The 12,610-nt window shown below is 41.3% G+C and overlaps 1 protein-coding gene across 38 annotated transcripts in view; it reads right to left on the bottom strand.

The window, feature by feature from the left end:
- CACNA1D (calcium voltage-gated channel subunit alpha1 D) overlaps nt 1–12,610 on the bottom strand; it is a 187,129-nt gene that overhangs the window by 106,673 nt on the left and 67,846 nt on the right. For all 38 annotated transcript variants that reach the window (XM_083489143.1, XM_083489150.1, XM_083489153.1 and 35 more), the window contains exons 6-7: nt 10,170–10,322; nt 8,424–8,620 (exon numbers count right to left, since the gene is read on the bottom strand). In XM_083489143.1, coding sequence (XP_083345269.1) covers nt 8,424–8,620; nt 10,170–10,322 — 350 coding nt within the window. The remainder of the gene's footprint in view (nt 1–8,423; nt 8,621–10,169; nt 10,323–12,610) is intronic.

The following is a 12,610-nucleotide window of genomic DNA, read 5'->3' as shown; positions in this document are numbered from 1 at the left end:
TTAGCTAGGGATGATGGGGGAGTTGTAGTCCCAAAACATCTGGAGGGCCGAGTTTGGGGGTGCCTGCTTATAACCAATGGAGGCTCATAACCAACCTCAGTTTTCCACCAGCCGGTCTCCACCTGCCTTCTAACTTCCAACTCCACGGGGCTAGCAGATTCCTTCTCCTTATACTTAGTGTCACCCTTGTAGAACTCAGTAAGAAAAGAGGATCAATAATATAATTACTTGGCTGTGCCAGTTACTAGCTCTGGCTCCACCTATTGCTTGTCTCCCTGCTGCTCATAACACCACAGCTGACACACTTCTCCTCCATTCTAGCAAAATTTTGTCAATATTTTACAAGTTATATGTTTCACTATAAATGACAGCTATTCTTTGTATTTTTATTAAGTGTCTAGAAACTTCCTGCATTGCCATAATAAATCTTCATAATTATTAATAACTGTTTTTAAAACGGGGGGAGGGGGTTCTGTCTGTGCCCATCTTTGATATTTTTTTAAACTAGTAAAAAGGTCAGTTTTTCATATTCATGGTAAATGTGCTGAGAGTCATAATCCACATTCTGATGTTAAAGGACTGAAGGCAAAAAGGATACATTTGCCATTCGAATTCCATTTATAGTCCCAGGTCTAGAAGAAAGTGCTTCAGTCACACAACCCTTTATTCAACTAATATTCTTCTTTTTATTTTGTGCATTATTTGTAAATGGGATTTTAAAAGTTCATTTCCGACGCTATAAAGACATTCGTATTCGAGAGCAATTGCTTCAGACAGAGGACAACCAACGAACATTTCTGACTGCCTCTTAGCTTCCTAGGAATTATATCAGTATTTTACTAAATGCCAGATTAAGTATCCTTCCACCTCAGCCTCTTTTACAGCTCTTGCATGGGTAGAAATTATACCTTTCTCACTTGGTTTTGTAACATTTTAATTGGCATTTAAGTTGCTGGTATTTTTATCAGCATCAAGAATAGCCTTGGAAATCAGGGTTTTCTGAAAGAGTGCGAGCTGTTCCAGCAAGCTTTGATATCTGCACAGTAGGTCAGCTGACCCTAGAACAGAGACTTCAAAGCCTTCTGGTCAGCTCCACACTCTTTGGAGGATAACAGGCAGTTTCTGAAAACCTTGCTGGTTTCAAAGACTCTGCTCTGAGATCTCAGAGGCTCAGATATCAAGCTGATTTAAAAGGCAATGCCTTTCAAATCTAACAGCTTGCCAGCCAGCAAAACCAGCCCGACTTCTTCCCTATGCTCTTTGGGCTTCAGAACACAACCAGACCACAAGTTCCCTCTTGTCCACAGCATATGCCAAGTGCAACAAGGAAGTAGATGTTACAAGAATCATAGCGCTACCACCACTCCATGTCTCTTTCAGCCCTCTTCCTGGTAACATGGAATATAAAAAAATATGCTGTCACACTGTGTGTTCCTTAATCCCTGCCTCCAACAGCATTGGTTTCCAGTTCGTTTCTGGGCCCAATAAAGGGTGCTCACTTTAGTGTTTAAAGCCCTAAACAAATCAGGCCCCCATATCTGAAAGACCACCTCCTTCTCTGCAGACCATCTAAGATGCTAAGCTCAGCAGAAGTGGCCATATTGGTTGTTCCACCACCCTCAGAAGCATGGGGTGTTGTGGTGCCCCGGGAAAGGGCACTCTCTGTGGCAACTCCTAAGTTACGCAACTCCCTCTCCACAGAAGTGCATCTAGCACCTTCATTATACAGCTTTCAGTGAATCCTGAAAACATGTCTCTTTAACCAGAATTCTGAAACTTGAGGTGTATATTTTTAGGGCCCGCCTTATTTCTCAGGCTTAGCTGGGGGCAGGAGTGCTTCTCTGAGCCTTCTTGCCCCCTGGCTGAGCAAGCCCCACATCCCACCAGCGCACACATGTGCCAGAGGGCCGGGGGGAGGGGTTCTTGTTTGCGCTCCTCAGCCAGGGGATGAGAACTCTCCCTCTCCCCCGCTGCCTGAGCAAGCACCATGTCCCTCCAGATTGCTCAAGCCAGAGGGACATAGGGCTTGTTGAAGCAGAGGGAGGAACAAGCTGTATCACACTCCGGTGATGCAACTTGTTTCTCCCTCTGCAGCGGTATGAGGGCAGACAGAGCGGGCAGTTTCACTCAGCTGTATATCGCTGGTGAAACCAGCACCGCTTCTGAGACCCTCTGCTTCCAGGGTCTGGCTGCCGCTTGTTTTTCACTCAGTGTGCTGGGTGCTCATAGCAGAGGGACTCAGGAGACGGTTTCATCAGCGATATACTGCTGAGTTAAGCCGTCATTGCGGTCTGTCCCTAATAGCAGTTGTAGGCGATATATCCATAAACTGTGTGTTTGCTTTTTTCACTTTTAATAACAGCTGGAGGGGAGGCAGAATCAGGACTGGGTCTGTGGTACACAGGGAGGGTTTTCTAAAGCAATTTTCTTCTCTGCCATAGTTCTAACAAAAGTTTCCCTGTTGTGCTGCTGTTTGGAAGGGAAGCTGCCCTTGTCACAAAACTACAGGGTTAACACGACATGCAGCTGGGAACAGGACTGTACCATACAAAAAGTGTCACATCACACATATATTCCATATTTTTAGGAAGAGGTGGAGAGAAAAAAATCAAGGAGAGGAGCATTTCAACATCTAGTTCTACCTCAGTATACACTTTATTGCAAATCTGTGGAAAGTTTCAATTTTGCAGAGTGAAAGCAGAAGCCATTCGTAACTTGGCAAACACAATGCCTATCATGCACAAATAAAAGCACATCAATCAGATATCGTGCAACCACTAGATTTTGGATCCAGACAATCCCCAAATTAATCACATTGACTTTTTATATTCCTAATCTATTATGTGACCTCAGTGTTATAATGGCATCTGCTGTGCTTATATGCTATTTTAACTGCCACACACATATTACATTAAGTTTTATAAGTCATTTATAGGAAACTTTAAGGAATTAAGTGATACATTGTTTTTTAAATATGCCATAAAAGCATAATGATGGGCTGTTATATCCAGATCAGGTTACCCAGTTACCTATTGAACTCTGGGAGCCCACAATTTATTGCAGCCAGCTAGCCAATGATTAAACCATATTAAGGGCTCTCAACCTGAGATACAGGATGCAGCAGCTAGAATAAGCAATGATGACTCATCTTCTGATCCAACCCAAGTCTTAATGCATCAGCTGTTAAAGGATCAGCACACAAATGATAATACTGTATGGTGGCTATAATTAATAGACCACTTTGGTTCTGTTCCCCCGGACTTGACTTGTTTCAGTGTTTCTGCCTTCTCTTTGTTAAAGTTGATTAATATTCACTTACTTGGATACATCTTACAGGACTATTTTTAATCATATGAATAGGAAATGGCTGTTTGTCCTGTGCTCAGTAAAAAGCCACCCAAAGCTCTGAATTTCTAGGCTGAAAGTCCTCTCTTCAGATTGTTGATCAAAAACACAGTGAGTATAACATTTTAGCTGAGTGAAGCACAATTCACTCAAAAGGAGATCATGCTGGATTACATATGTTTCGTGCAAACACTGCACTGGGACCTAACACAACTGGGTCCTCTGCAATTAATCACCCTCTAGTGGGTCACATTCACCCACTGGCACTGGTGGTGACAGGCAGCAGTGCTCTGAGATTTGAGTTGCCATTTTAACTTCCCACAATGCCCCTGATATAGCGTCAACTCTGGCGCACTATGGGAGATGGGCACTTAAGATAGATGTTAACAGAGTGCCCAGTCAGGAAGGAGTGCCAGGCAGTGACACCAACCCTAGTAATAACACGCTTGAAGCCTTCCGAAAGCAGATTGGCCACAGAACACCTGGACCATTTTGAATGAAGCCCTCTTGTAGAGAGAAAGCTGGGCATCTGAAGCCAGGCATAATTCTTGGCTTTCTGAATCAGTACTTATTTGGGAATATGCACAGTGATTTCTTACAGGATAGTAGTCCCATGCTGCTCTGACACTGTTAGGTGTCAGAGAAGCCTAAGATACAAGGAGTTGCATCAGAGCAAACGATGGTCCATTCTGCTGGGACAGGTATTTTCTTGTAAAGTAGTTTAAAGTTATTTTTCTCTAGGAGGGCTCAGCATGCTACACTGTTCATTTGAAACTCAATGCTCAATCGTATCTCAGTGCTCTCTGAGTACTAAGTGGTAAAATTTATTATTTTTCCTCTGGTGAAATCACCTGTATATCTGAATGTTACTAAGATATCTATAACCGTCTCTCTGTCTCATAGACTCATTCTTTCTGCTTGGACTTCCCATCCCTGCCTCACCGGTGGATGGGAGCAGGGCCAAGAAAAACTATGTGACCTTAGGGGCCGAGTAAATGGTAAGGCCCCACTGAACCTTAATTATGTAAGTTCTCCTTCATGTGAGTAACACATGAAGCAGAGGGTACTGTGCATACACATTTAGACCCGTGAGCTAATTAGGGCATACCAGAGTGAGAAAGGACACAGAAGCATGAATCCCTGCAATGTATTTCCTGTACCAAAGCAATAAAACTGAGCAATAAGCAGAGTAACTATTTAACTTCAGATTTGTTAATTGTTCTGTTATTATAAAGTTAAGTTCTGCCGAGCATAACCTGGTTTAACCTACTCCACATCTCTGTGTTATATATTGTATCTGAAAGGGCAGCCATAATTTTCATTGGCTCCACTTAGGTCTGTGAAGCAAAGGAAATGGGTTGCAATTGGGGGTGGGGGTAAAATCAACCACTCAACTCAAGTCTTGGGGCCCCAGGGACAAAATGTGAGTTTAGACCCCATCCCCTTCACTTTCTCTCACATAGGTAAATGACTGTCTAGTTATTGCAGTGACCAAAACAAGGGAAAGGGGGAAAAGCAATTACAGTGGTGCCCCGCAAGACGAATGCCTCGCAAGACGAAAAACCCGCTAGACGAAAGGGTTTTCCGTTTTTCGATGCGCTTCGCAAGACAAATTTCCCTATGGGCTTGCTTCGCAAGACGAAAACATCTTGCGAGTCTTGCGATTTTTTTCGCTCCCCCCCTTTTTCTAAGCCACTAAGCCGCTAATAGCCTTTTAGCCGCTAAGCCTTTAATAGCCGCTAAACCGCTAATAGCGCTAATCCGCTAATAGGGTTGCTTCGCAAGACAAAAAAACCGCTAGACGAAGACTTGAGGGCAACAGGACCTGGATGGCCTAGGTTCCACCAATGCTGAAGTGAAGTGTTGCAATGTACTTCTGAGTACAGAGCATGCAGAGATACCCCTTTCCTTCCATAAAGGCCCTCTCACCACACCTACAGAGCCCCTGTGTCTTAATAGCAGGTATTTCACTCGTTTATAACTAATTGGCAGCAGCAGACAAGAATAGCATCAGTGCCAATTGTTTTTGTTGCTGAATATGTAAACACAGGGAGTAGTTATTTTCTGTTTCCATGGGTGGCAGAAGCTACTTTAGAAGTTAATGCCACATGGGGAATAATGGCATTACTTAATTAAATCCCTGTGGGTTGCATAAACACTTAGCATTAGGGCTGTTCTTCTGTCACCTTCAGTAGGAGACTGCCTTTGGTCACAGAAACAATCCTCCATGTATCACAGCACTTTCTACCTTTAGTGACAGTTGCCAGCTGTCATTGTGCATGTACATGCTGTACAGCTATATTTTAAACGAAATAGTTCAGCATATGAGGACAGTGCATCTCATCCAAACACTTGACATCAATCTGCTAAACTAGTTCCAACCATAAGAAAGCAGAAATAAAAATAAACATACTGAAACATATTGACATTATAAGTTAATCAATATTTTGCTCCAGAATAATTCACTGAATATGTATCTTATTAAGCCATTTGTTATGAACTGAATCACAAACACTCATTACCAAATAATGCATATATTATAGTAGGTCAAACAGAACGCGGTTGTTGTATCATCACTGGCATGCTAAAAGCAGGTACCCATACCAAATCAATTGTAACTAGGGTGACAAAGCGGATTTGGGTAGATGACACCCTCAAATATAGCCATGATAATTTTCAAGGTCACATCATGGCTTATACTACTTTCAGGAAAAACAATGCAGGGCTGAAAACAATGGGTCAATTTGGACACAGGCATAGGAGAGAAACAAAGAACCCAAGGCAGCCCAAGGGAGGCATTTGCTTGAGGGGAACCATCCAGGATTGTGTGCCAGTGGACCAGAGGCGAAAATGGCAAGAGCAATGGATGTGGCTCCAACCTTCATACAGAAGCCTGCATCCCAGCCACATATAAAGTCAAAGGGTTCTACAATCCCATGAACACACAACTTTATATCCTCCACACAGACAAAGCAAGAGGAGTTATTAGAGTTCAAGAACAGTTACAGCAAGACATAGTACTTTAGGAGGATATAGGGCAGGGTTGGAAGGAGCTGCATGTGGCCATTGAGGAGAGGACAATGCCTAGGGAAGAGTTCCCAAAGCTGGAAGGTTACATTTGCCCTCCAGACCTGAGGTTCCCCACTCTACTATATACCAAAATTACGGTAAACAGCTGAGTTGCCAAATACATAACAGCACTGGAACTTTAACAGATAAATTGCTTTCAACATCAATCCAATTTGGACATTCCATGCATTAAGCTGTAGGAAATGAGTTGGATAACAGTATGTAATAGGTTTGATACAGCTATAAGGGATTCAAACAATACTGCAGTCTAAATCCATGTTTTTGCCATAGTTCCTAGGGTTTTTAAGTTTTGTTTTGTTTTGTTTTGTTTGTTTCGTTTGTTTGTTTTGTTTTGCTGTTTGAGCCTTAATAGCAATTCACCCATCAAAAACAGAGTTCCAAGACGATTATATGTTTGGTAACCAAGCTCCTTACCTTCAATTTGGTGTACAGTATGTCTAAATACGTCCATTACTTTCAGAGCTCTGACAATTTCCCCAAAAGTAGTCTAAGCCATACTGTGAAGTGATACGTAAACATTGGAAATGACCTTGGATGCCATTTCTGAGCATCTACCCATGTTTCCTCTGTCACCCTATGCACATGAGTGCCTTCTTTTAACGTGGCAATGCAAAGTAACACATTTTGTTTGTTGGTTGCATTACTGTTTAGAGTTTACCTCTACCCGTTTGAAAAGTATTCTAGAAGAGCTTGAGTGTCCAGAGATGCCTTGGTCAGAAAACAAGACAGGTAGAAGGGGTGGCTGTGGTGGTTGCGGATAGGGGAAAGAACGATGTAAGGAAGAGACTTTATCAGAGAAATAAGGGACTCAGACACCTGCAGGCCATCCCATTCTACAGATTCATGGTGGACTAACTACTGTGCCCTCTGGTGTGTCGGTGCTGTTGGTGAAAGGCAGGTTGGTTTACAATAAACTCTCATGCTCTGCAGCACCAAACAAGACTAGAGGGGTGATAGTAGCTGTGGTTAATAAAAGTATGATTTTGCTCACCAGAAAACCACTTTGTCCTAGGTTCAGGTTATGAGGTTCAGGCCATAATTGAAGAAAAATAATGGCTGCTATCACTGTACTACCCAGCCTGCTTGCTCAGTGGCTTCCCTGACTGAGCTATTCTTGGGTATGATGTTGGATATTAAGAGGGCTTATTATTATTATTATTATTATATTATTATTATTATTATTATTTCTTATCATCATCCTTGGACTTTGGGTTGAATACATATTCTACAAACAAATGGAACAACTAATCAGAATTCTTTGATTTAGGCTGAAATCCTAAACGATTGAACAAAATAGTAAGCCCTACTGCACAGTGGGATATACTTCTGCATAAATATGCATATAATTGTGCTGTTAACACTTCATTTAACATTTTGCCAGGGATTTGCTGTTACCTTAGTAGCATTGGTATGCTCAATATGAATACTCATGTGTAGCCACATGAAAGTATAGCACCTGCAACTGAAAGCCTATAGGCATAATTTAAATGGTTAACTAGCACTCCTTATGCTACATCTTCCCAGCAGTGGACACTACATCAATAGCTGGTAGCTCTAGAAAGCTGGAACATGATTCATTGCCCTCTTATAAGGAAGCTGAATCAATTTAATCACCAGTTTTGATTATACTTCATAGGCAGCATGCTTGCAAAATGATTTATAAACTCAAAATAATATAAATTTATTTCAGAGCATGCTGATACGAAACTGAAAGTAAATGAAGCAATTGCAAAAAAAATAATAATGCTAAATGTAAGCTTTAAAAATAAACATAAAGTACCTTCACAAAAGCAAGTTTTTTAATGAAACATTCGAAAGCACGGAAACACAAGATTCGACTTGCAAATGTGGAACTTGCATAAAGTTAAATGTACAGAGCACACATTTAACCTGAAAAGAAAATCCAGTGACAGGAAGAAGAGTATAAGAGGATGCTTCAAAGCAAGGTTATTTTCCTTTACGCACAAGAAGTATCACTGGTGACTTACCCAATATAGCACATCAGTCCATCCTTCCATTGTTATACACTGGAACACAGTTAACATTGCATAGCCAAAATTATCAAAGTTGGTTATGCCTCCATTTGGTCCAGGCCAGCCACCCTTACATTCAGTGCCATTCATGGGACACTGACGTCCACTCCCTGAGAATGCACAAGGTGCAGGATCCTCTTCAGCTAATATATCTAAAAATGGATCAAAAACATTTCAGGGTAAGAAGTTCTCAACATCCGGCTTGGAAAAAGCAGACCGGTTTTGAAATGGAGTCAGAAAGCAGCTGAGTTCAGATTTTTATACACACACACACACACACACACACACACACACACATATGGCTTAGTTTCTGCTGAAAGAAATTAGCAGAAAAATAACTGTAGAAAAGCTTGTGACATATTAATGAGCAAACTAGGAACACCAGTGCAGACAATAACTGATCATAAAACGTGTGCAGACCACACTGATTCCTTCTCAGTACTATACTCAAAACTGTGCCTGGATACAACCTTGGCCTATTTTAAATCTGCACTATGTAGATTCCTGGTGGAAACTCACTTTATTAAGGCAACATCACACACTTTTGTATACATTATCACACTGCTCTACAGTAGTGACACTCTATATCTATGTCAGTAACAGCAGAGGCTCGTCCATTAGGATGAAGAAGGCACTGCCCAACCAACTTCAGTTTGCTCCTATATTTCTTCTAATTTACAACCAGTCCAGTGGGTGACAACTGGCTGTCAGCTTACCCCTCCTTAGTCTAAGCATTGGCCTCGTAGAACACAGCAAGTAGGGGGCGGAGACAAAACTAGAAGTAGTTGTTCCTGCTTCCATTGGCCCTGATTCCACCTGCCACTGGCTCTGGCTCCACCTACTGTTAGCCTCCTGGACTTCTGTCCTACCTATCTCAATAGGCGAACACCATCAATGGACTGTAGTCCTTACTTTTCCACAGTTAGAAGAACTAACCAAACATCTGTTCAGTGAAATTGTGAATGATGTAAACCTAATTCTGAGCAGGCTTGTGGTGATCTGCTCTAGAGTTAGTTGAAACAAACACAATAGTATATCATGTGTCATTCAGTCCTGTGGAATGAGATGTAGATTACCAGATCTTACTCCTCTTCCACTGCAACTAGCAACCTTGATAAACTGTATTTTTGACTACTAGCATTCATATTTAGGATGCCCTGTAGCATCTCTAGCCCTGTAGCATCTCTAGATGTCCAGTGTCTCTATTAATCATCTCAATATTGCTTCCTTCTTTTAGTAACAGGGAGCTGCATCAGTCTTATGTGTGGATTAACTTCCAGTCCAACTGCCAATGGTTTTAACATGAGCTTATTTTAATAAAGTAGTAGCTTCCCTGTACTTCAATCTGAGGTTGACAATGAGGGTGTGTTTGCAAACTGCAATAAAAAAGGAAACAGGCACTGAACACTTCTACTTAGGACATGTGAGGTAGTAAACCCTCATAGATCTCTTCCAAAGCAAGATCCCAACAGTCCACCTTGTGTGTTGCAGAAAGCCACAACTGTCCCAGTTTTCCCTGCTTCTGGGTATTGTCCAAACTAGCCCTGACTACTCTCGCTTCTGAATCCTCAATAAAGGTCAATGTGAAGAAGATCAAGGTTAACAATATTTTAAACATTCAGGGGCGCTGTTGTTTTTCAAGCCATGGATTTAAGGTACAACAGTTTTGTTCGAGTTATAAATAGCAGCTTCTTTACTCACCTGAATCATCAAAGAAACATGATTTGTGCATTTTTCCAATAAAAAGTTCCAATCCTATAATAGCATAGATTATGATTACAAATAATACCAAAAGGGCAATATGGAGCAAAGGGACCATGGCTTTTATAATGGAGTTCAGGACAACCTGTAAACCTGTGAAGCACAAAAAGCACACAGAGAGATATTGATACTATTTTGTATAGTCACATAACTAGAAGCAACCCAATACAAGAGGACAAACAGAAGGCCATCTTCATAAAACCTTGGTGCCCTTAGCACAAAATCCTACAGCAGGCATAGGCAAACTCGGCCCTCAAGATGTTTTGGGACTACAACTCCCGTCATCCCTGACCACTGGTCCTGTTACCTAGGGATGATGGGAGTTGTAGTCCCAGAACATCTGGAGAACTGAGTTTGCCCATGCCTGTCCTACAGCTACAGTCAGAAGTTTGGAGGTATTCCATTAAGAGGATTGTCAAAGGTCAGAATGTTCAGCATTCTTAAAAAAAAAATGTTCTATTTCAAAAGTCTAGCAAAAATCCACCAGGCTCTTTGTATTACAAATTGACAAGCTGACCTATGTGTAAGCAGTTCATAAAGTATTAAACAATAGCAAACTATTTTAATATATCCCCAGTCCCTAAGTGGAATACTCAACTAGCCAAATTATATTGAATTATTTTGGGAAACTAACACCTAACACTTAGTGGTTCTTAAATTATGGTGGAAATTTACAACACCTGGGTTGTAAATACTTTGGTGGGGAAAGACTTGCAGAGCAATCCTAACCCCTGAGTGGGGTTATGCTGAGACAGAAGTGGCTCTCCAACAGGCTGCTCCTAGTAGGGGTGTATCACAATTGCAGAATAGCCACTGTTTTGCCCACCAAAGGTACAGTGCACTGCACGGCGCTGCTGGCACTGTCCTCCCCTGGGTAGCCACTGCAAAGTTCTGAAACATGAGAGGCAGGATAGGGCCAGGTGATGGATCTGAAGACAGCACATTTCACCAAGAGGATTACACTCCAGGCCACTCTGCTATGCCAGATTCAGGCTGGAACTGCCAAAAAGTAAGATTAGCTTCTTGAATGCACCTTTAACCCTGGGTGGCACAAGCAGCAGAGTCTTGGTTGAAAATGTGGATCTGAATCAATCATTTCCACCCCACTGCTTCCAGCTAGGGCTTCGCATTGCTCTCTTAAAGAATACTTGGTCAAAGAGAGTTTTGCTAGTGTCAAAAAGTACAGTCAAAAAGTACCAGCATAATTTTTAATAAGTGTATGTACTAAGTGAAGATGCCCTTGAGAACAGCAAAACAAGCTTTTAAAAAACACACACACACACATTCTAATTCTCTTGTCACTTAAAAAAAAGAGAGAGGGAAGGTCAGCTCTTGCTTGTATCGAGAGAAACGCATGTACAAAATTAGAGATATCAGTCTGTTGGCAGTGAGAGTTTTCCATCTGACCAAAAGGCTTTCTCCCCACTCATGGCATCTTTCCTACAATAGCTTGATCCTCCATTGAAGTAATTTTGCTAAATCTGTACCAATTACCATCATTTCCATGGCAACAGATTATGGTCTAATAAACACAGCATTATGACCTTGCTTCTGGATCAAATGTTAAAAGCAAGAGATGAGAGAGAGAGGTTTCATTCAATCCAAAACAACCTCAAAAAAAGAGACAGCAATGAATGGCAATAAAACAGAAAGGATTATATGCAAATCCACATGTCATTTGTGTTGGACTTGCTTGTTTTAGTAGTTCTTCCAGTTTTAGCAGCCCAGCTTTCATTTCCCAGAGCCAGGTTTCCCAAAGTAGTTGATATTTAACTCCCTGGCACTCTGCATCAGGTGAATAAATGCCTATGGTTCTTTGAATTTTCTGACACATTTGTATTCTTTTTTATGTTTATTGTTTGAAAATTTGATAATAAAACACATTTTGAAAAGGGCCCGGGGAGAAAAATGTTTATGAGGTATAATGCAAAACAATAATAATAATTAAGAACTATGACTCTCAGGAATGTACAAAAGGCAATTGAGGAAGGTATGTCTGTCTTGAATAAGGTGATTCTACAACACAACAGTATTCTCAGATCATCCTGTTTATAGGTATATAGGTGCTATATCTTGACTTAATTTCATTTGCATTCCTAAGAATTTGGGTTGGGGGTCAGTGGCAACTTCATAAGCTTATCAAGGAGTCAATGAAGTCAAAAATTTGGGAAAGTGTGATCTAGAGCAAATGTTTGCACAATATTTCCCTGAGGGCTCCTCCAAAGCTTATTACATGGACTCTTAAACATTAAAAGAAACTTCCTAATGTCAGGAGCTGTTCAACAGTGGACCAGACTACCTCAAGAGGAGCTGGGCTCTCATTCACTGGAAGTATTTAAGTAAAGGTCTAAGGTCCAAACTAGATGTGAAACGTGCCTATG

Source organism: Podarcis liolepis (assembly GCF_965112155.1).
Source record: "Podarcis liolepis genome assembly, chromosome: 2".
Taxonomy (NCBI): Eukaryota; Metazoa; Chordata; class Lepidosauria; order Squamata; family Lacertidae; genus Podarcis; species Podarcis liolepis.
This window is presented reverse-complemented; position numbering and strand designations above follow the sequence as displayed.